A 25,511-nucleotide genomic window follows, 5' to 3' on the forward strand; every position below is an offset into this window, starting at 1 on the left:
AAATCTAACTGCCCGTCACCTATCTTCGTATCGCCTAGAAACCTGGCCACAAAGCCATCAATTCATGTCCAAACACAGACCCCCTGTGAAACAGCAGCAACCAGCTAGAGAAGGCTCCCTTTATTCCCACTCTTTACCTCCTGTCAGTCAGCCAAACTTCTACCCATGTTACTATTTTGTCTGTAATACCATGGGCTCTCAACTTGTCAAAGGCCTTCTGAAAATCCAAGTACACAACATCAACCTTTGTCTATCCTACTTGCTAGTTCTTCAATGAAGAAGGTAAGATCTGTCAACCATACTGATGTTGGCCTATTTTATCATAATAAAAATGGGATTAACATATGATACTTGCAAAAGCAGGGTGGTTGATGGTCAATGCAGATCTAGTGGGCTAAGTGTCCATTTCTGTGCTGTATCTCACAAATGACTCTTCCCAAATGAGTCTTTTGCATAGGTCCTGTCATGCCAGAGTACATCCTGCCACTTGCTCCCCAGAGCAAACTCAGCAGATCAAACAGTATCAACTGAAAGAGAAAAGTTACTTTGGATTAGAACTGGAATAAATTAAGGATGCAAGTATCTACATAACTATTAAAATGGAGAGAAAAAAATAAGCTCAAGTCTGATTAAAACAAAAAAAAGACTGTACAAATCAGGTAGAAACCATGAAGAGATAAGCAGTTAATATTTCTGGTGATTGACTATTCATCAGAAATGGTTACATAATCTTGCGAGTGTCTCTCTGTCTCTGTACTACTGAGTATATAGTTTATTATTGTCATATGTACTGAGATAGTGTGAAAAGCTTTTGTTTGCGTGCCAGACAGATCATAAAATAAGTAAAACAGAATGCAGAATGAAGTGTGGCAGATCCAGAGAAAGTGCAGGGCAGCTAGAGAAATATAGATCCAGCATCTTTTATTAATATTTCAGATTTACAACATCTGCATTACCTCCCAAGTGCTTGTAGATTTAGTCCATGTGGACGTACATACTGGGTAGCTCCCAGGCCATTGGGGAAAAACGAAAGCCTGGGGGGGAGGAAAAAGTGCAAAATTTGAAAGCGTCCCTCCCATTGGAAGCGAGGGAAAGACGTCATATCTGGATGCCGGCTCCATGCGAACGCAACCTAATCTGACCTGGGAGCCGGATAGCGGGGAGGTGTTTGGTCAGCTGCGCTGTCAATCAGGGCGGAGCGGCGACCCAGCGAGTTCGATTGATCGGTGCCTGGAGAGGCGTGTCTGTGCGAATACAACCTAGCCGGGAGTCGGGGGAGCGGCCAGCTGTTTGGTCGGCAGAGCTGTCGATCAGCAGGGCAGGTTTTGACGGGGGCGGGGGGAAAGCAGCGAGTTGCGTTGATCGGCACAGGCGGACGCAAACATGGCGAGCGGAGGGTGGCGGACGCCGAGTGCGAGTCTGGTGACTCTGTGCGCCGTGGCTTTGTGGTCGGTAGCCGGGGCCGCTCACTTGGCCAAGCGGGAGAACAGCATCGACACGTCGAGGTACTACCGCTACGAGGAAATGACCAAGCTGCTGAAGGACTTGGCCCAGGCTTATGGTGCTCACGCCAGGCTCTTCAGCATTGGCCAGAGCATCGAGAACCGTTCGTTGTGGGTCATGGAGATCTCGACGACGCCGGGCGTGGAAGTGCCGGGCAAGCCCAAGTTTAAGTACGTCGGCAATATGCACGGCGATGAGACGGTGTCCCGCCAGGTGTTGCTGTACCTGATCCAGTACCTGCTGCAGAGTTACGGTCACAACGAGCGGGTCGACCGCCTGGTCAACACCACCGATATCTACATCCTGCCCAGTCTCAACCCGGACGGCTTCGAGAGGTCGCAGGAAGGCGATTGCGACGGCGATGAACGCGGTAGGAACAACGCCAAGAACAAAGACCTCAACCGGTGCTTCTTGGATCAATTCTCCCGGGTGAAAGTGAACGGGATGCCTGTGAACAGGGCAGAAGTGCCTGAAGTGGTGGCCATAGAGAAGTGGATTAAAGGTATCTGCGGGTTAAACCCAACACCACTTTAAATCTCGGGGCGTCATCTCTTTATCGGCAGTTATATGAGCATGTGTAAACGTGTATAGAGCGCTTCACAAAAGTGCCATCAGCACGTAGTTCGATGCCAAGTTGTACAACGAAACGATGAATGATAGGGTCGCACAGCTATTATTTTACTGAACGGGCAAACGTCCAACTCGAGTTCCAAAACAGAGTTCAACTAGTGACAGGTTTGCAGACGCTCATACCCTGTATAGTGCGCCAATTACTGATGAGGTAGGTGCGCAATTCAAATATCGGACAAATGAAAGGTGCAAGTCTCCCGGCTGGAGTTCACAGCACGGGCTTGTCCATGTAGTCGCAATGCTTAATGGCATTGGCGCTAATTAGTAACAAAACTCGCTGGTTTTCCTTTATCTAGATACCTTTGAATTATAAGTAGGTCATCAGCTTCCACTATTATCGGTGTAAACCAACTCTTTAGCGTGCTTTTAGACGGAATATTATCTGCAGGGGCAAGTAGCGCAATCTGTATAATTCAGAAACTTGATGTTTCTCGTTCAGATCTTGGCTGTCTTAGGGCGGTATGTAATTAAGATAAAGGAACGTTGAATGGTGGGAACTGAATTGAGAATCTTGCCTGCTCACAATGTCGATTAATGCCCCATCTATTGCAAACACAGTTTCTCCCCCCCCCCAAAAAAAACACCAGCTGTTAACTGACTTCTGTGTCCCTAGTAAAACGTATCATTTCTACCTACTAATGAAAAAAAGTGGTCTGCACATTAGAAAGCAAAACTGAAATATTTGGAGATGTGGAAACTGGATAGAAGAGTATCAATGTATTTGAAGTTGAGAGACACTTGTGCGGTCTGTGAATGCTGCACTACTTTCAGTCACCTGGAAGAGGGAATGTGTGACTCATTATAAGCCACCCTAGCTATTTAGCAATGCCTTGCTGATTGAAGGCAGGTTAATGTGGTGCACTCGGTGTTTCAGTTGTGCAACCAAGCAACAATAACCAATATGGTAAGAGGTGATATCATGTTAACTGAAGAAACTTGAGCTCATTGCAAAGCAAGCAGAAATGCAGCAGACTGGAAAAACATCAGTTGTAGGGAGCAGAGAAGCACATAAAGAAGAATTAAAATGGCAGAGCGATAGCATACAATGCTTTACAGTATAGTTGACCTGGGTTCAATCCCGCTGCAGCCTGTAAGGAGTTTGTACGTTCTCCCCGTGATTGCGTATGTTTCCTCCCACGGTCAGGTTAGTTGGTCTTTGTGAATTGTTTCATGATTAGGCTAGGAGTAAAGCAGGGGGTTGCTGGGCAAGGTGGCAAGAAGGGCCTTTCTCTGCTCGATCTCAATAATTTTTTTAAAAAAGGCTCAAAACCGTGGGTGCAAAGTATTTCAGATGCTAATGTACATACAAATAAAAATATCAATGGAAAGGAAGTCGGTTATGAATCTTCTAGCCATTATTAATGGATTTTAAAAAAAAAATTGAGGGAATAAGTGATGAGGATTGGGTGGGCGGTAGAGCTGATGTCACTGAACACCTGTGATGTTATTAAATGAAAAAGGTGGGGGGAATGTAATGGCCTTTGCTTTTTGGATTTCTTCTGTTGGAACTGAAACTGTTCATAAACTAACAGGCAAATGAGGAAGTATCATTGAATGCTTAGACAGATGTTTAAAAAAACCCATTTGGTTTACTTTCTGCAGGAGGTTATTAGCAAAAATGAGGATCAGCAGAAATTGGCAATAACCTGGTGGAGGATGCCATGCGATGTTAAACTACAGTATTGAAATGAAGGAAATGAAATAAGACCTTAAGATATAGGAGCAGAATAAAGCCATTTGGCCAATCGAGTCTGCGCTGCCATTCCATCATAGTTGATGCATTTTCCCTCACGGCCCCAATCTCCTGCTTCTCTCCAAGTCCCTTCATGCCCTAACTAATCAAGAATCTATCAACCTCTGTCTTAGGTATGCTCAATGACTTGGCCTCCACAGCGTCCTGTGGCAACAAATTCCACAGATTCACCACTCTCTGGTAAAAGAAGTTCCTCCTCATCTTTTCTAAAAGAACACCCCTTATTCTGAAGCTGTGTCTTCTGGTCTTGGATTCCCTCCTCCCCCCCACCCCACCCCACCATAGGAAACATCGTCTCTGGTGGGATTAGGCCAAATAAGATTAAAAATAGAATATTTGTGTAGATAACCACATTAAATTACAAAAAAAGTTGTTTACTAGTGGGGGGAGCAAGCGAGAAAGGACATTATGTTGAAAGTGTGCCATGTCCCCAGATCAAACTCATTACTTACGCCAGTTCATTCTGATTTTGAGACTTTGGATAAGTTTCTGCTTTTTGTACATTTTTAATTTTTTTAACATAACATTGGGGAAGGTAAGTAGTATGGAGTTTAGTTATTTCCAGCTATTTCAAATTGCAGATGGTAGACTAGACATGAGTATTGATTGACAATGACTTAATTGAGTGGTAAAATGTGCCCAGGATTGCATGGCCTACTACTGTTCTTGTGTAAATACAGCTAAAGTAGCTGGACTTGATTGGTTGCAGTCGGTGAACAGTCATTGGTGAGTAATAGTAAGGATGCTCTAATTGGTAAAATGGGGAAAAGTTGACTCTGTTGATTTAATGCTGCTCTAGTAGAGAGTACTACCTAGCAATGTTGGCCGAGTACCTAATTTGGCTTGGCTTGACTTGCTGTCTGCCAGCACTCTCGACTTGAGCTCACAAGCAAAGGTTTAACTAATACATCTATCATACTTTGGGAATCAATCTCTTCAGAAGGACTAAAGGAAGAATAAATAAAATAAAACACAGATGGATTACTTTTTCTTATTTTCTTTGTGCATTCTTGTAAATATTTTATTGGCCATGTTTTTAATTAACAACATGTATCAAGTATTGTGTGGGCTGATTAATTTATTTGCTGTTACCATGCAAGTGATTATGAAGGTTTCTGTACCTTTCATTTATTTACATGGCATGGATGTGGATAGCAGGGCCAGTATTTATTACCCATCCTTAATTGCCCTTGCTACCGCTGTAGTTAGCAACTCTTCTTGAGCTGCTGGTGCCAGTTACTACCTGGTGCTTTTGAGTAACCTGTATCAGCGTATAGATGCAGTAACAATGAAGAACTAGTCATATGCTCCTAAGTCTTGGTGCTATGTGTTTGGTGGGGAACCTGGTGGTGTTCCAGGAGAAAATCTTGTGGTAAAGGTTGTGAGTTTAGGAGTGATCCAGGCAAGTAGTCACATGCTTTATGTAAGTAGGAACTGCAGTCATTTAGTGTAACAATGTTCAGGGTGATGGATGAGGGGCCAAATAAGCAGACTACATTCTAGATATAGAAATTGTGTTGCTGGAGTTGCGTTCTTCCAGACAAGTGCCGAGTGTCCTATTGTACTGATTAATGCACAACACCGTGGAAATGCTTTGGCTATTGGGTAGCAATCCCACTTGCATTTCTGGTTAATGATGACTCCTGGCATGTTGATGGCAATTGGTTTATTATTGTTACATGTCCATGTACTGAGATACAGTGAAATACTGCTTTTCATGCCTCGCATCCATAAGACACAGAAGAATTGGGCTATTTGGCCCATCGAGTCTCTTTCGCCATTTGATTGTGGCTGATTTATTTTCCATCTCAACCAGGTTTCTTGCTGGCTTCCGGTAACCACCGCCACTCTTCCTATTTCTTAAGATATCCATGCAGGCTTCTCTTCACACAGTGTCTGAGAGCTAAGTTTCAAACCCAAATCTATTTCATCACAAAGACTACCTACTTCCATTCCCATCCCTTTCTCAATACTTTCCAAATTACTCATGCATTTTTTTGCTATCTCCAGATTGGACTGGTTGATTGATCTATTGTCTTTTTACCCTTCAGATATTTTTCAATACGTAAGTGCATCTTGGTAATGAGGGAAAGCAATATCAGCAAGAACTTAATAGTGAACAAACATTGAATGTCAAGGTTAGATTACACTCTGTCTTTGATCACAAGGGCTTCAATGATTAGTTGATTAGTAGGTTTTTAGTTTATAATTAATCCAGTTGCAATTACTGCTGATAAATTTTCAAATTTTTTTCATGGTATATCTCTAAATCTTACTTTTGAGGTGAATAAGTATAGAAAAGCTGTTCGGTGTTTGTTAGTGTGATTCAGGGTTTTCCATTTTAATTATAATTTACCATTCTCAAAATTCTTGCTCTTTATTGTACTCTCTGGACATTGTCTGCATTGTACTACAGGTATTTTCCAAGTTATCACATTCCTAAGAACCATTCGTAACCTGAATGTTTTGCAAGTTGGAAATGGAGCTACTGGTAATATATTTAGATTAAAACGTAAGGCAACGAAAGGCAATGCACATTTAAACCAGGACATTTAACTCGACCATTCAAATTTCTTTGCAAGTTGCGATGGTACTGCAGCAATCCAAGTTCTCACATGGCAGAAGATGCCCGCAGCTAGCAAATCCATCCTGCCAGTCTCCCAAGCGCTCATTCACACGTATAAGCTGTCTCTAAGTTGGGTGTTCATCATCAGGAGAGGACCTGTATCTCTAAAGAAATCATCTCTCTTTAGAAACAGATTAACAAAAAGTTCAATGTTAAATCTTGATCTTAATGTAGTGTAATGCAACATAATATTTCACTGGTGTAATGCATTTGTGAGATTAAAGTTTATTTTTTCATTGTTTAACACTAATTTTTTAATTTGTTATTTTCCTGTAGAAAACAAATTTGTGATTTCTGGGAATCTTCACGGTGGAAGTGTTGTTGCCAGTTATCCTTACGATGATTCTAAAGATCACGTAGTTTCGGGGTACTACAGTAAGTCTCCAGATGATGAGGTATTTAAGTACCTGGCCAAGACTTATGCTGCTAGGCATCCAGTGATGAGAACTGGCAGACCACACTGCAACAGAGACTCTTCTAGCACTCAGGACGAAACCTTTCCTGATGGAATCACCAATGGAGCCATGTGGTATGATGTAGAAGGTGAGTTGAAACCCTTTTATAAGACTAAAAATGATTGGGAAAGAGAACTTAACCTTACTATCCCTATTGAGAATTGGGATAAAATTTTTCAATTAGTTAATACATCATCTATATGTGCTAAACATTCATTAATACAGTTTAAAGTTGTGCACAGGGCTCATATGTCCAAGGATAAATTGGCTCGTTTTTATTCCTATATAAATCCTATCTGTGACAGTTGTCATTCTGAGATAGCGTCTTTAACTCATATGTTCTGGTCATGTCCGCTTTTGAAAAAATATTGGAAAGATATTTTTGATATTATTTCTGTGGTGTTGAACATTGATTTACAACCACATCCTATTACGGCAATTTTTGGCTTACCAATGATGGACTCACTCCATTTATCCTCTTCCGCTTGTCGAATGATTGCATTTCTTACATTAATGGCTAGAAGATCTATTTTGTTGAATTGGAAAGAAATTAATCCTACCGTATTTCATTGGCTTTCTCAAACTATGTTATGTCTAAATTTAGAAAAAATTAGAAGTGTTGTATTTGATACTTCTATTAAATTTGAAAAGATATGGAGACCATTTATTCAATATTTTCATATGATGTAATATGACCCTGTTCCAAGCCTATTTGTTTTTCCAGTTTTGATTTTATATGTTGAGAGGATCGGAGTTGGCGACACTGATGATTTTGTATTTTTGTGAGATATTATAAACAGCCCTTTTTTCCATTTTTTCTTTTTCTTTTTTCTTTTTTTGGTTTTTTTTCTTTATTATTAGATCAGTTTTCTTTTGCATAATTTTTTCTTTTTTTTTCGCTTTTTCTTTTTTCTGTTTTATTTTAATATATACTATGATATACCTAGGTTTGCCTTGTTTATTTGTATATTGTATCGTCCATGATTTGGGAATACTCATTTATACTGTAATCATTGCTTATGTATTCTCATGTTCAGTCGAAATGTGTATGTTTGTAATCCCATTATCTATGTATCAATTTTATTTTGTTGCTATTAATAACAATAATAAAAAGATTGAAAAAGAAAGAAAAGGTGAGTTGAGCAATGAATAATGTAGCTTAGCTCTAATGTGATTGAAGGAAACTTGTAATTATATAAAAACAAAACAATTCATTATAGAAATAAAGCATTTAGCAAAATACTATTTACTTATAATTATACAATGTACAGTTTTGGTATATTTCCTATTCCCTAATCAATGAATAGATACAGGGAATAGGTACAGGGGAGCATCTAGTAGAACTGCTTTATCATTTTTCTGGTGACTCAGGTTTGATCTGGCCTCCTATGTTGCCCGTGTACAGTTTTCCTATTAACTATATTGGTTTCCCGCTAGGTGCTTAGGTTTTTTCCCCCCACATCTCAAAAATGTATGGTTATCAATATATTGCCTCTATATTCTGGGTGAGAGGTAGAAATTGTGAAGAACTTGATGGGTATGTACTTGGATTCTTAGCTCCCATTGGAGCATAGGCTATCAATGACCTCCATGATCCTGTGAAGTCGATGGTACGGTTGGAGTACATCAACGGTTCTGCAATCCATTGTATCCACTGTACAGGGGATTGGACTTCACAGCTTCAGCAGAGCCCTGTTGGCCAGCCATACTCATTTCCACCTCTCACAACAGGGACGTAGAGTTGGACTTTGAGAAACATTAATGGTGGGCATGTGGTGAGAATAAAAAAGGCTAGCATAAGAGCAAAACATAAAAATATTGGAGAAGCTCAGCAGGTCAGGCAACATGTATGGAAGGAAACAAACACGTGTTTCGGGCTGAAACCCTTCATCAGGACTGGGAAGGAAGGAGGTAGGATCCATAATTTCCCCCCATATATGCTGCCTGATCTTGGGTTCCTCCAGTATTTTGTGTGCATTGCTCAAGGTTTCCAGCATCTTGCAGAATCTCTCGTGTCTCAGGCTAGCACAGGACTAGAGTAAAATGTTCATGTCTGATAGTTGGTGCAGTCAATGGGCTGGAGGGCATATTTTCATGCTGTACCTATGTGACTCCATAATGGAGTCCATCTATTGATAGCTGCTGTGATGTAAGCCATTGTTTAGTACCGGCTCTTTTATGCCTCAACAAAAAAATGCCATGCTTGTACCAAACAGAAAGAGTGAGCCTCAGACAAGAAGGTTGAGGGGGGCAATTTAAATTTTCATTTAATAAAACTTGGATATGTCTTCACAGTGCATGTGTATTACTGTCAGGTTTGTCTTTGTTTGGACATCAAGCTTGCACAACAAGAATGGGTAAAGATTAGATGACATTCAAGGACTGCTTTTTCCCGTGGTATTCCAAGCCATTATTACTCTTGGAGAGGAGAAAACTGCAGAAGAATACTGGTTGAGTGCCAGTGTTTATAGATGCTCTTTCCTGTTATGTTCGGATGTAAGATTTATGAGGCAGCAAGGTGTGGACAACTTTTAGAATAGCATAGTAGCAGGCACTTCACCCCAGAGTGTTGTACTAAATTAGTGAAATCAGTAATCAAGTGCCCAGCTAAACTATTCACTTCTGCCCAGACAAAGTTTGTATCCTTTAAAAGCACCTGTCTTAAGAGCCTGTTGAACATTCCTATTGTATTTGCCTCTACCAGCACCTCAGACGGCATATTCCTGGCACCCGCTACTCAGTATTTAAACAAAAACTTGACCTGCACATCTCCTTTGAGCTTATCCCATCTCTCCTTAAATACCTGGCCTCTGTTTAGACATTTGCACAGGAGTCATTTGCAAATAACTTAATACTTCCCTTTCTGGATCTCTCTCTGCATCTGAGGAAACTGACTTACCATTAACATCTATAAATGCTTAGACTCTCACAGCTGTCTTGACTATACCTCTTGCTACCATGCCTCTTGCAAGGATGGCATCCCCTTTTTTCCCATTTCCCATTTCCCTATTCCTGCTTTGTATGTTCTCAAGATCTGGCCTTCTGCTCCGGAGTTGATATTATCTTCCAGAAATATGACTTCCCCTCTGCCATAACTGATGGCATGCTTGCACATTTCCTGCAATTCCCATTGTCTCTTCTCAATTCTCCTACCCCTTTCAGTTCCTGTGGTCCTTGACTTTCATTCTACCAGACTGAACAATCACCATATCATTCTTTGCCATTTATGTCAGCTGCTACACGACTCCACCACAAATCACAACTTTCCCTCTTCCCTGTGTTTTATTTTCAGCAGAGACCACCCACCTTGTGAGTTCCTGGACTTTTCTGGCCCAGCCCTCCCCGTCCTGTGGCATGTTCCTTTGCAACTGTAGGAAGCCTGTGAGACTTTTCCCTTCACCACCAAACCCACCACCATGCAAGTCGTTTTAAGTGAGGCAGAGATAGCTGCACTCCTTCCAACCTTGTTCTCTGTACGCAGTGAAGAAACGTTGTGTAGGAACATTTATGGAGTGCCTGTGCTCCGCGCGCACTGACCATCTCAAGGTTTAACTCTCCTCACTCCCACGCAAGTGTGGTTTTCTGCAGCCTTGTCCATTGCTACGGAGATGCCAAACGCAAACGGGAAGAACACTATTTCCTATTCCACGCAGGTAGCTTTAAACACAGTAGTTGAAACATTGGATTTTACATTTTCGGTCATCCTTTTCCCTTTTGTTCCTTTCCCTACACGTTCACCTAGATTTCTTCCTTCGTTTTCCTTTCACTTTCTTCCTTCCTTCCACCGCCCCTCCCCATTTGATTGCACCTGTCATCTACCAGCCTCTCCCACCTTTTGCTGCTAAAGACTGACAGTCTATCCTGAACCATTTCAGTCCTGATACTGGGTCTCGGCTCGAAGCATGAACATGTACCTTTTGCCTCCATGAATGCTGTTTGAGCTGCATTCCAGCATTCTGCTTTATTTTTTTTTTGTTCCAGATTCTATCATTTGCAGTTTTTTTTTGTCTTCACACATATAGAATTAATTACTAGCCTACAAATTCCAGTTTACTCTTCGTCTGAATGCATTGTGTAATTAGTTGTTATTTCACCAAAAATCCAAGCTAATGCAATTGCCAGTAAAGTGTAAAATACTTTTTCTGCCAGCAGGAATCATTGAAAAGGAATGGCTTTAATAATAGAATTTTTTTTTCCATGGAATGATTACTTTATTTGAAAGTTATGTCTGCATAACTGAAACGTGGCCAGTAGATAAACACTGTGATTTTTAGTTTTAAAACTTGATAGCTATAAAATGCTTGAAATTTTGACCTTAATTTACAGGTTTTCTGATTTTCCATTTGGATACCTCCGGTTGTGTTAAGTTTGGGTTTTTGCTGTTTTATAGAAGTATTTTTTTAATACTGGATTGGTTGCAGTAACTCCTGGTACAAGTGAGGCATGATTCTGCTGTGTATGTTTCAATAAGTAGTTTTTGTCAAGTGAGACAGCTGTCAAATTTTCATCATGTAGGTGCTATATTATTCCATCTTGATGAACTACCATTCATTTTCTTAAATGCTGGCTGTTTTGCAATTTTCTGTAGCAACAAGCCATGTCATTTGTACATATGTCAAGAGGAAAAATCATGATTTCTAGCTTTCCACAAAAGTTCAATAAGATTGAATCTTATTCTGTATTGCAAATATTTAGGTGGTGATTTGTGAATTCTGTAAGGTTGAATTTCCATAACCTGAATGACCTTTGGAGGGTCTGCACAGTAAATCAGACGAGTTGTAGGCAGACCCTAGGAGAATCAAACGAGAATAGCTGTAATAGACTCAATGGGCCAATGGACTTCCAATTTGTGAAGGGTATAAGAGAGTTAGTTGATGTAACTAATCCGTCTGTATAGGACTGTTAGAATCTTCCTTTGTGGAAATGGAGGAATTTATTAGCACTCAATTATTGGTTAGGAATGGAGGACAAAGAATAGTTTTCTTTATAACTTTAATTCTGTTACCGTCTAATCAATTGTCTCACGTACATTTAGAGGAGAACCAAGGGATAATTCCTTGCATTGGTAGTTTAACCAGTCATTAAGAAAACAACACTTTGTAGTTTACATACCTTGTGCATTTTTTAATCAGCCAGTAAATTTTTGACCTTGTGGAGTTTTACTTCATAACTGATGGAAGTAGAGAATTAGAAAATTGACAATGAGCAGATGAGCAAATTAACTATTAAGAGCCAGACCCTGTTGTGCTGAGAATTCATGATTAAATATTATAGTCTGATTTTCCAGTTAATTTTTGTGAGTGAACAGCATATTATTAATGCTCGCCTCTGCAAGGCTAAATTATCATGTATTTAGTAGGTAAAAGGCACACTTAAAAGATATAATTTCACAGTAATTATCAGATGATTAAAAAGTACATATGTTTTCTATGGTGAAAATATAAATCTAGCCTTGTACAAATGTCTCTACCTGAGTGCTAGACAGTTTCATAATCTCTGCTCTATTTCTAGTCATTCATCTCATCGAAAAGGCAAATGGTTTTTAGAAAGTTCCACTTGAATTTTACAATGTATCATGAGATTTGTACATTTTTGGGTACAGATCTCAAACTTGTTTGTATTTCAAATTATGATAACATTCAGAATGAGATGTCACTGACAAAGGTTTACAGGAATATTTTGTTTTTAAAACACAGCAACTTAAGAACTAAGTGGCACATTGTTTTCTTTTGCCCTTTCAGTTTGTTTCAAGTTTAGGATTCTGATTCATATGCAGACAGGAACTGATGCAAGTCTGTCTGAGTCTTGTAAAATAAATATTTGCAATCAGTTCAGTTACTAGTGCCATAGATCATTGAAACTATATTGTCAATTTATTTTAGTTAGCTCCTTCCACCATGCTTCCAGTTGGGATGCGGTTTTGTTGTTGGTATGTAGTGCCCTTTTTCCTCCAACCGTAGCGGTGTGTATTTCTGCCAAAAAGTTTGACTTTTTTTCTCATCTGTCCACAGAGCATTGTCCCAAAAGTCTTGTGGAACATAGGGTAGGGCACCTCTACAGCCCACACCTCCATGCTCATTTTATTGATTGGAACACCTGGCTGCAAATAGCTTTTATAGAAGGCATTACCCCAGAGATTCACATACTTTTTTGAACCCAGACTGTGGTCGTTTAAATGATGTACACAGTACTGATAAGAAGTAGAATTATTTGTGTGTTATTAGTTTAGGTAGACTGTGTTGCCTTATTATTGTGGCTCGGGTGAAAATCAGATCACATTTTATGAGTGATTAATGCAGAAAACCAGGTATCTGCAAAGGGTTCACAAACATTTTCTTGCAACTGTACATGCTTGTGTACTGTTAAATTATAATGTTTTGCTTTATTTAATAGTTTTTTCACTCTGCTAGATTATGTATTGCATTGAACTGCTGCTGCTAAGTTAACAAATCTCACGTTACATGCCAGTGATAATAAACCTGATTCTGATTGATTTTGTATATGCTCATCTGTGTAAATGAGTTCAAGTTTTCCTGGCCAGAATGTAATTTGGAATCTATGCCCATTGATTCCAATGGTGTTGATCTCCAATCGTTACGTATAATAACAACACCTTAAAAACGATTTTAAAGCTCTTGACAGGTAAAGGAAAAGAAAATAACATGGAAGAGCTGACACAGCATTTGTAAAAGATGTTTCTGCTTGTCTGAAGTGTATTTTCATTCTGCTTTGTATATAGTTCATTTTCAGAAACCCAATGTAATATTTAAATTAAGCTTTCTTCAGAAACTTAAAACATTTACAAAATTTCCGAAGGTAAAAGGCTTATATTTGAAGGTGAGTTGCACCGGATTTTATGTGTACATAGCATTTGCAGGATATCCTGTAAGTGTGGTAAGTATTCTGGTTAGAGTAGCTTTCTTGTTTTAATTCTGGGAAACATAATAGGGTTGTAGTAATATTTGAAAACTGGGCCAACCACCAGAACGAAGAGGAGAAAAATGATGTTCTATGTGTTTTCTTCAATGTCTGTATTTACATTCTTTCATTTAGCTATGGGGGAAGGGAAGGAGGAAGGAAAAAAATGTCATTTTTGACATTTTCAATAAAAGAAGCAACCAATTCCCCTCCACTGTCCTCCTCCATTGGCAGAGCTAGTCATCTGCCTGGGTCCCAGCTATACCTGCCTCTTTGTTAGCTACATAGAACAGTCCATCTTCCCAGCCTTCCAGGTAATGATCCCCAACTCTTCTGCTATATTGATGACTGCATTGGTGCTGCTACATGCACCAATGCTGAGTTCATTAATTTAATCAACTTTGTCTCTATTTCTACCCTGCCCTTAAATTCACTTGGTCCATTTCTGGCACCTCCCTCCCTTTCTGGATGTCTTTGTCTCTATCTCTGGAGGCAACCTGTCAATTGACATCTTTTGTAAATCTACCCATTCCCACTGTTATTTTGACTATACCTCTTCTCACCCTATCCCCTGTAAAAATGCTATTCCCTTTTCTCATCTCTTGTGCCACCACCACGTCTGTACCCAGGATGTGGTTTTCTTTTACAGTCTTCAAAGAAAAGGGTTTCCCTTCCCTCACCTGTATCTCCTCTGTTTCCCTAATATCCACACCCACCCCATCTTCCCATCACCTTAATAGTGATAGTTCCACCTGTCATTGAGTATCACCTCATGAGCCCCTGCATCTAACACGTCATCCTCTGCAACTTCTGCCATCTCCAAAGGGATCCTATCACAAAGCGTATCTTTACCCCTCCCCACTCTCTCCGCTTTCCACAGGGATCACTCCCTCCATAATTCCTTTGTTCATTCATCCCTCCCAACTAATCTCCCTCCCGGGACTTATCCCTTCAGGTGGTATAAGTGCTACACCTCCTCCATTATTTCCATTCATTGCCCCAGACAGTCTTTCCTGATGAGGCAACACTTCACCCGTGAATCTTCTGGAATTGCCTATCATGACTGGCACTCCCAATGCAGCCTCCACTGTATTGCTGAGATTCGTTTTAAATTGGGGGACTACTTTGTCGAGCACCTTCGCACCTCCCTGGCGTGTCAGTCCATGGCCGCCTCTTGTGCTAAGATGAGGCTACCCTCAGGTTAGAAGAGCAACACCTTGTATTCCATCCGAGTAGCCTCCAACCTGATGACATGAATATCGATTTCTCCTTCTGATTGAGAGAAATATTGCCCACTCTGGCCCCTTGCCTCTCCTCACTTGCCTATCACCTCCCCTGGGTCTTTTTTTCCTGTGATCCACTTTCCTCTCCTATCAGATCTCTTCCTCTCCAACCCTGTATCTTTCCCACCCATTTGGCTTCATCTATCACCTTCTAATGTCCTCCTTGCCCTTCTCCCAGGAAGGGTTCTTCTCCCTTTCTTTTCAGTCCTGAAGAAGAGTCTTGGCCCAAAATGTCAACTGCTTATTCACTTCATAGATGCTGCCTGGCCTGCTGAGTTCCTTCTGCAGTTTGTATGCTTTGCTTTGGATTTCCAGCATCTGCAGACTTTTGAATGTTTAAAAATGTCATTTTACTTTTTCTCTTTGTTTATCTTTGAACTGTTGCCAATTTTCAACAGTTCATTTGTGATGCAGATTTTCTTTTTCTTTAATATTAATGTCAATAATTGGGTTATTTTTGGTGGTATCTGATGTTTCTGAATGATTAGGTTATAGATCCAAGTCCACTAAAGAGAACTGCATACAGAGTGTAAGTTAACACATAAAGTGTGCAATGGCTTAGGAGTTGCCATCTTTTGGGTGTGACTTCAGACCCCTTTATTGGCAACTGATAGTCAAAGAAGCCAAGTTCTCAGAAGTCTTGACTTTGGTTTGTTGGGTTTCCCCAACTGAGACTGCAGTTTAAAAAAATATTTAATTGGCTATTGGTGAGGATAAAAAAAACCTGAGTCATGAAATTGTGAAAGTTCTGTTATAAACACAAGTCACTTTTTTTTATTTTATGCACATAGACTCTCAGCAATATTAGGTGGTGATTGCATGAATGTGCTGGTTACACGAGAATTGTTCAAAACATGACTGTACAGTCAGCCCTCCTTATCCGCGGGTTCCACACGCACGGATTCAGCCAACCATGGATTGGGAAAACCTGGAAGTTCTCTCTCTAGCACTTGTTGCTTGAGCATGTACAGGCTTTTCTTTCTTGTTATTATTCCCTAAATAATACAGTATAACAACTATTTACATTGTGTTAGATATAAGTAATCTAGAGATGATTTAAAGTATACGGGAGGATGTGCGTAGGTTACCGCAGATTGGGAATTTTAAAAATGGAAGTTCTCTCTCCAGCACTCGTCGTTTGAGCAGGTACATCCGGTATTATTCAGCATCAGTCAAACATTTGTCTTAGTATATAGTATATATTTTACTTTTCTATGCATATAAGACACTTAAGAAATGTATGTATTTCAGTAATTAAACCACTGCGTTGCTTAGTAATAATTGTAGCTTTCATCGGGGCAGGGCCTTTCACACGCTCCATTATTCTCACTTTATCCTTTAAAATTGTTCTGATCGTTGACCGACTGTAGCCTAACGCTTTTGCAATGACTGATGGCATTTCACCTTTTTCTGATGGCTTTATTATTTCCACTTTATTTTCAATGGTGAGCACTTTCCGTCAACAGAAAGAGCAGCAGCCGCAGGCGGCGGGTCCCGAGCTCTGCCGGGTCCTAAAGTCCACCGCGCTGAAACATATGAAATAAGGTCCGGAGCTCCGCTGGGTCCGAAAGTCCACCACACGGAGACAGGTTAAATAAGGGACTTGAGCACCTGCGTTTTTTGGTATCCGCGGGGGGGGGGGGGGGGGGGGGTCTCAGAACCAATTCCCCGCAGATAAGGAGGGCCAACTGTATGTTATAAACATTTCAATAAATTGACAAACTGTGTCATCTACTTGCCCTTTAAGACTTGTTTAATCCTGTAATTCTAGTTTAAGGCCAAATGCCCATCAAAAATAAATCAAATGATTGTGCTCTCTATCACATGAAGTGCCAAATCTTCAAAGAGGATATTGCTACTGATGAGCCTATGACTACACTGTCCTTGCGTATAAACATCAATGTCTTTTCATTCTTGTGTTGCTTAATAAATATGAAGTTCAATGCTTCTGAATCAGGTTTATTATCATTGTCTTATAAGTTTGTTGTTTTGCAGCAGCAGTACAGCACAATTATATAAAATTGCCACAAATTATAAAAATGCAAAAAAAAAATTGGAATAATGAGGTAGTTTTTGAAAGTAATTGAGTGTGGGTCTTCAGGCTCCTGTACCACTGTTCTGGTGATGATAACGAGAAGAAGGCGGGTCTCAGATGGTGAGGGGTGGTGCTGTCTAGAGCTATTGCTTCGCAAACATCTCACTAGTGGGAAGGACTATACCTGTGATGGAGCTTGCTGAGTCTAGAACCCCCTGCAGCTTCATGCAGTGGAGCCTCCATGCCGTCCGTCCTGTGAGGTAGAACCCTCCTACTAGGCTGTGATGCAATCATTCGGACTGCTCTGCGTCATGCTTCTAGAAGTTACACGTGTGTTTGGTGCCATATAAAATCTCATCAAGCACCTAATGAAGTAGGTGTGCCACCTTCCTGATTGCACCGATGTATAGGGCCCAGCAGAGATCCTCAGAGATGTTGATACCCAGGAGATTGTTTTCATAAAAACAAAGTCCGATTATTAATAGCTACCTGAGAATTCTGTTGCATAAACACTGGATAAACGAGAGCTAGCTGTAAAATTAATTTCAGTTTGCCTTCTGCAATTGTTTTTGTTTCTGTTATCCTGTTTTTTTTTAATTCTTCCTGAAGTCACAGGGATTATGTTTTCACTAAGTTAATTGGAAATACAGTGCCAGGGTTCTAAAGGTATTCAATTACACTGCTGTACATTAACCCCATTTACCTTGTCAGGCAATCTCTGACAATTTTTGCTTTTAGTTACTGTGAACACGTGATTTTTTTTTCTTCTTGAAGAGGAGTTTCAAATTTTTATAGATGTTGGTAGAGGTCTGATTAAAATTTCACTTTGCTAAAGGGTATTCAGCCATAGCAACAATGGCTGCTTGCTTCATATCTCTCAGCTTTTTAAAGTGTGTTATGAGCACGAGGACCAGGTTGTAATTGCTCTTGAAACTTGTACAAGATGTGCATTATAGAGAGGCTGTATAAATAACTCAATTCATTTATATATGTCACATAATAGGTTTTCCTTTCTTACTGCCATTGATGGGCAGGTTTGGATTACTGGTAATATTGTTAAAGAAGACTTAATCACAACAGTTTTCTTTGCTGTAAAAAGAAAATGTGATCTTGGTGTTTCCTAACTTGGAAATGACAGGAGGCAAAACTGTTAAAACTTTGTATGTTAAGGGCAGATAAAGAAGATGTTTGCTCAAAACAATCTATCTCATTTTCTTTGAGCTCTCTTTGTATTAGGCAGGGTGACAAGCAGTAGGCTCAGTACTGACGGTATCATGAAAAATTGACAGGCAGTTATGCAACCACAGTTCTCTTCTAACTGCTATGTCTGTTGATGGTACCTCTGGCGCAACCTTCAGTTCCACTTTCTGAATAGTTCATGGTATTCTCTCACTAATTCTTCAAATGGTAAATTTTCAATTTAAGAATTACAGAATGTAAGTGATAAAATTTTAAATTGAATAAATATTTGGTATTTAGTAATAGGCTAAAGAATAATTTTGTGGATGTTTAAATTTAATTTATGTGAATTCAATAAACAAACAAGGATTTTAAACTTTCATATCACTTTAAGGCCTCATCCCCATTGCCTTTATAAATTTCTTCAGACATTCAGATCTACAAAATTTTCCATATTTCATTTTGGGCCTTTTGCATATTCCTTTTGGTTTTTTTTTTAACTGTGTTACTATTTGCCTTGTCCTCTCTGACCTGATCTCTGTGACTCTTTCCCTAAACTATGCATAAGGGTGCAAATATGAGACAATTAGAAGATTGAAATAGTCATGTGAAAAGATAACAAAGATAAAAAAACAGGATTTTGGCAAAAAATGAGCAAAGGCTTATTCAGTGATGGGTAATGATAGTGAGGTAGAAGCTGACCACATTGTGACCTGATGATTGTCCACTGATCTTTGAATTTCAACTATTCCAGTAACTGCAGGCTTAGTTCAGCATGAAATGACCTGTCCCCTGAACTGAATAAGAGACTGATCAAGTCACATCCTGGTAGGTCCAATGAATTTCTTCACCAGAATACCTGCAATGGTTCAACAGCCTGTCAGCATCTTCCCAATGCCAGTTAAGGATGAGACATGTTGGCTGTACCATTAACCTCGAGTACCAAAGATATTTTAAAAAGTGGTTACTTTAAATTCACATATTATTCTAGCAGTTAATATTATGTCTAGAAGGCCTGGATAGGGTGGACATAAAGAGTACATTTACATTAGTGTTTATGAGCTTAGGAGTAAAGGGAATTTCTTCTTAAGTAAATCTGTTGAATATGTTGCTTCAGCAGGCATTGAAATCCAAGTAAGAGATTGATAGGTTCTCTTGTATGATTTGCTACTTCATTGCTAAGTCTCTTCGAGTATGCCTACCCAGGGGGTGTGTAAGTCTTCCCTTCAATGGGAGTTCAGTGAGAACCTCTCTCATTGCTCCCTATCTGTGATCTCTGCTGCTCTCTGACCTTGTGTTCTTCACCTATCACCTCTAACGTACTACTTCCACTCCCCACACCTTATTCTGGCATCTTTCCCCCTTCCTTTCCAGTCTTAGCCCGAAACATTGGTTATTATTCTTTTTCATAGATGCTGCCTGACCTGCTGAGTTTCTCCAGCATTTTGTGTGCATTACTGTGGATTTACAGCATCAGCAAAATCTCATATTTTTGATAGGTTCTTAATTGGTTAGGGGCTTAAGGCGTACAGGGAGAAGGCAGGGAAATATTGTTGAGGAAAAATAATCAGTTATATTTGTGCCTGCTTCATCATTCAGTGGGCCAAATGGCCTAATTCTGTTCCTATACCATATGGTCTAAACTACATGGCCAATTTTCATGAATCTATTGATGTATCGACATAGAACATCCCATGAGGAGGCATGAAATAAGACACTTAATATCCAAACAATTTTAATGGCATTTTTTTGCCTGATGTGATCATAATTCTTGTTTTTAAATCTGTGCATTTAATTTGTCGCCCCTTTTGAGGGTTGGTCAATGAAGGCATCAAGTCACCAGCAGTGGAATAGGGCTAAATGAATACTTTCCGGTCTTCATAAATTAAAACTTCATTGTCCCTGCAAGTATATAAGATCAATCCTACAGGGTGATACTGTATGTACATTTTTAAAATAGGTATACCTGTAGTTGTATTGAAGTGTTCAATTTTTAATTGGTTAATCCCTTGAAAGTAATTTGCAAAACTATTTTCACACATTTGATTCTTCCTGGAATTCTATTTGGGAGGTAAATGATAGAATAATGTAAATGACAATGTATAAAGATAGATAGATACTTTATTCATCCCCATGGGGAAATTCAACTTTTTTTTTTCCAATGTCCCATACACTTGTAGCAAAACTAATAACATACAATACTTAACTCAGTAAAAAATATGATATGCATCTAAATCACTATCTCAAAAAGCATTAATAATAGCTTTTAAAAAGTTCTTAAGTCCTGGCGGTTGAATTGTAAAGCCTAATGGCATTGGGGAGTATTGACCTCTTCATCCTGTCTGAGGAGCATTGCATCGATAGTAACCTGTCACTGAAACTGCTTCTCTGTCTCTGGATGGTGCTATGTAGAGGGTGTTCAGAGTTTTCCATAATTGACCGTAGCCTACTCAGCGCCCTTCGCTCAGCTACCGATGTTAAACTCTCCAGTACTTTGCCCACGACAGAGCCCGCCTTCCTTACCAGCTTATTAAAACGTGAGGCGTCCCTCTTCTTAATGCTTCCTCCCCAACACGCCACCACAAAGAAGAGGGCGCTCTCCACAACTGACCTATAGAACATCTTCAGCATCTCACTACAGACATTGAATGATGCCAACCTTCTAAGGAAGTACAGTCGACTCTGTGCCTTCCTGCACAAGGCATCTGTGTTGGCAGTCCAGTCTAGCTTATGTCCCAATCTTAAAAATCTTAAAAATAATGATAATAAAAATTAAAAATAATGAGTCTGACATTAATTCAGACTGCCTTTTGAATGCAGCCCACTTGATTTCAATTTGAATAGCATATTCACAGTGACATAGAGGGACACTAGAGTGTTGAAGGAAGATGCATGAAGCATGTACACATCAGTGTGAGTTCTTAAATTTGAGCAGGACAAACAATACTCAGTGACACTGATCAGATTAAAAGGAAGCAAGAGTTTGGGAGGAAATAATGTATCTTGGTTAATCATCGATGAGCAGGGCAATGGATAATTACATATTTGGATAAACAAAGCCATGATTTCCATACTTCCAAATTTTAGAAATGGAATCCAGAAACTAATGCACATCGGCAAGGCAGACGGGCAAATTCTTGATGGTTTTGTTTTGGATCAGCTGGACTTTATTGTAGGAGTTGAGCAATCGAACAAATAATGGGACATCAGGAGTGGCCTAAAAGAGCACTGTATAATTGGAGTAAGATGTCATTTGGCCTGTATATAACATATTCAAGCATACCATTTGCTTTCCTAGTCATTTGGTATACACGCACATTGAGTTTCATTAATCTGAGTACCATCTAGGTTCCTTTTAAATACTTTTAAACACTTTCTACCTAATTTCTCTCAATTTTTTAAGAAGTGCTTTTCTGTTATATGCAGCAAATGGATAGCCTGATTGTTGTCCATACTGTGTTGCTCCTGCCATGCCATTGCTCACTCACATGGTTTGCCTTAATCCCATAACTCTGTAAGACATAGGACGACAGAATTGGGCTGTTTGGCCTATTGAGTTTGCTCTGCCGTTCGATCATCACTGATTTATTTTTCCTCTCAATTACATTCTCTTGATCAGTAAAAAAAATCTTTTTTCGTCATCCAAAATTATTAGTGTTGCCGGGTGGCGCAATATAAATTTATAACCCTTTTCCCATAAAAAATTTTTCCGCTGGGTTAAATTCCTTCTTTCTCTTCAAAAGGTCATAACTTGTATCAGGATAGAAAAGAACTGCTTTCCCTTCTATCATCAATGGCTTATTTCTCTTTCTGGCACATCGGGCAGCGGCTTTCAGGACCTTTTCTTTATCTTGATATCTTAAAGCATTTTATCAAGATTGGTCGTGGGTTTTTATCAGGTTGAGGTTTTGGTCTTAAGAATCTGTGGACCCTTTCGATTTCAATCAACTGGGTTCCCTCTTCCATTTCCAAATTTTCCGGGATCCATTTTTGAAAAAATTTTATTGGATCCTCTCCCTCTATCCTTTCTTTAAGACCAACAATTTTAATATTATTTTGTCTACTAAAATTTTCAAGCACATCTATTTTTTGCAACAGTCGTTTTCTTTCTGATGTCCAGGCAAGAATATTATCTTCCATTTTATTCACTCTATCAATAGTGACTCCTGTTACTTCTAACAGCTTTTTAACTTTCTTGTCCGTTTTCTCCTTTTTTAAATCATTTTATCAAACATAGTCCTCATATTTTTAATATCTTTTATTATTTTTAATGTTTTTAATTCTTTTAATTCATGCATTATTTGCGCCAAAGCTTCTCTTATGTCTCCAGAATATCTTCCACTTCCAACCTTTTCCTGTTGTTCTTCTTTTACTTCCTCATTTTAAAATAATTCCCCAAGATACTATGAGAGTTGAAATATTATATATTATTATAGACTGGAGTAACCCCGTTTATAAAAGAAAATTAAAAAATATGACTGATTTACTGAATTTTTAAAGTTTTAATGTTAATGGGCTTAATGGACCGGTGAAAAGAAAAAGAATTTTAACATACATTAAGAAAATGAAAATAGATATAGCTTTTATACAAGAAACACATTTAACAGAGATAGAACATCAGAAATTAAAGAGAGATTGGGTTGGAAATGTTATAGCAGCTTCATTTAATTCAAAAGCGAGGGGAGTTGCAATTTTGATCAACAAAACTTTACCAATTAAAATACAAAATGTATTAATTGATTCTGCGGGAAGATATGTAATTATACATTGTCAAATCTTTTCAGAACTATGAACTCTTATGAATATTTATGCACCAAATAAAAATGATGTAAAATTTATACAAGAGACTTTTTTGAATTTGGCTGACGCACACGATAAAATATTAATAGGTGGAGACTTTAACTTTTGTCTAGACCCAGTTTTAGATAGGTCCACAAAGGTTGTTACAAAACCCAAAAGTAGCAAAATTAATTGAATTACATTCTCTTGCCTTCTCCTTGTAACTTTTGACAGCTAATCAAGAACCTATCAACCTCTGCTTTAAATATACCCAATGTCATGGCCTCCACAGATTCACCACTCTGACGAAGGGTCTCGGCCCGAAACGTCGACAGTGCTTCTCCTTATAGATGCTGCCTCGCCTGTTGTGTTCCATAAGCATTTTGTGTGTATTGATTCACCACCCTTATCTGTTTTAAAGGGACATCCTTATAATCTGAGGTTGTACCATTTGATCCTAGGCACCCTGACTATTTGAAACATCCTTGTGACTTCAACTGTATCTAGGCCTTTCCAAATTTGGTGAGATTCAATGAGATCCCCTCTCATTCTTCTAAACCAGTGAGTATAGGCCCAGCTCCATCAGTGCTCCTCATACATTTACCTTTTCATTCCCGGAACCATGCTTGTAAACTTGCTCTAAACCCTCTCTTGAATCTTCAATCTTCCACACTAACCACACTACTTTTGAACTTTCAACAAACTTGGAAATTATAACATGTACCCTTCCCAGCTAAATCGTTGGCATGGAGTGTGAATAGCACCAGTCTTATGGTGCGCTACTCATCAGAGCCCATCAATCTGTTAACTCCTTTCTAACCTATTGTCAACATATAACTCCACTATTTTCATGTTCTGATTCAGTTAACCAACCTCCTATGTGGGACCTTCTTCAAAGCTTTTCTGAAAATGAAATTTGAAAGAAAGTTAACTATTGTACCCTTGTGTTGCTGCTGAATTCTATTAATATTTAATAAAATATTTTAAGCCCCAGTTTGTGATTGTGGTTTTGTGCTTTAATATTTTGCCATTTAAGATTCTCACTAAAGTTAATGTACCCTTTTATTTTTTTAAATTCTGATGTAACCTGTACTCATTAGAGACTGATGTGGGTTAAAATATCGGACAAGTTGCACCATGCCTGCAAACGTTGAGGTAAGCAATGGCAGGTGGAAATTTTGGCACAGATTCTCCTATTTGAAAATTTGCTTTTCTGAGGTTGCAGGTGTTCATTGTAAGATGAAGTCCTGAGTTCATTTTGCAAATTGTATGTTTCCATGTGTAACTACCCAGACTCCCTGTGAATTCCAGCAGCAGTGCTCACTCTAGCTGAGATTCTCCAGCATTTGTTCTGAGGTATTGGTGGTGTTTTTTTTTTAAATCCTGTGTCAGTCAGTGGAGAATTTTGGGGAGACTAGAAAATGGAAGCTGAGCTTTGATCACCGTATCTTCTGAGTGAAGTTCAGCAGTGTGGCTTTTCTAGTACATATTGGAAACCCCAAATCCACCACAGTTGGATAGGATCTCATGGACCAGCATGATGAGCCCTTCCTATCCAGGCAAAGTAAATCCCAATAGGGTAATGGTAGCTGCGCTTTTGCCAGCATCTTATGATCTTATGTAGGAGTGCACTTTTCACATTTCTGGCCACTTGTGACAAGCTGAATTTTCCTGCCAGAGTGAGTGCATGAAAAATGCAATAAAAATATTAATTTCCTAATGGCTTGGCCATTTACTGCTCATTCACAATTGAGCTCCTGAGAAGGAAGATCTAGAAGTTGGTGTCAACAAATCAAAACAAGCCATTCTTCCCACCACGTTCTTGCTGGCCAGTGGGCACCCAGTCTCATTAGTGCTATGTTCTAACATTTGACCCATAGCCTTCTACGCCTAAGCAATTCAAGTATATGTTTAGACTTTTTACTGTCAGTAACTCGATTTCTGGCAGTGTTTTCCAGGTACTTGATACTCTCTGGGTTGTTGCAGTGCAGGAATGGAATGATGAATAATTGTCTATTTGCAAGAAGTAACTTGTATTCTTCCTTTACTGGTAACTCATTATGTTTTTAAATTTAGTCACTTGTGCACATAAGCAGTACACAGTACAATAAAAATTGAAGGTTAACTTCCCTTATTTCAATCCTAAATCAAATGGATCACTTTTTTTTTTGGAGTTATTTTACTTCAAATAACAGCAGTTTCCACATTTGCAGTGTTTTCCCAATGATATATTTCGTTTTGCCGTGAACATCAACATTTTTCATTTGACTTGCTCTCAGCTATACTTTGACCTTGTCTAATCTTTTAGTTTATTTTGTAAGAATAGGTTTTTAAATAAGTTCCCAGAGTT

At 39.2% G+C, this 25,511-nt stretch overlaps 1 protein-coding gene across 1 annotated transcript in view; it reads left to right on the forward strand.

Moving 5' to 3' along the window:
* The first annotated feature begins 1,335 nt into the window (after positions 1-1,335).
* Positions 1,336-25,511, forward strand: part of LOC140731693 (carboxypeptidase D-like) — a 67,691-nt gene continuing 43,515 nt past the window's right edge. Inside the window, exons 1-2 of the mRNA XM_073053376.1 lie at positions 1,336-2,005; positions 6,789-7,055. Of these exons, the coding sequence (XP_072909477.1) occupies positions 1,384-2,005; positions 6,789-7,055 (889 nt within the window). The 5' untranslated portion in view covers positions 1,336-1,383. The remainder of the gene's footprint in view (positions 2,006-6,788; positions 7,056-25,511) is intronic.

The sequence above is a fragment of the Hemitrygon akajei genome, chromosome 8, assembly GCF_048418815.1.
Source record: "Hemitrygon akajei chromosome 8, sHemAka1.3, whole genome shotgun sequence".
NCBI classification, from domain to species: domain Eukaryota; kingdom Metazoa; phylum Chordata; class Chondrichthyes; order Myliobatiformes; family Dasyatidae; genus Hemitrygon; species Hemitrygon akajei.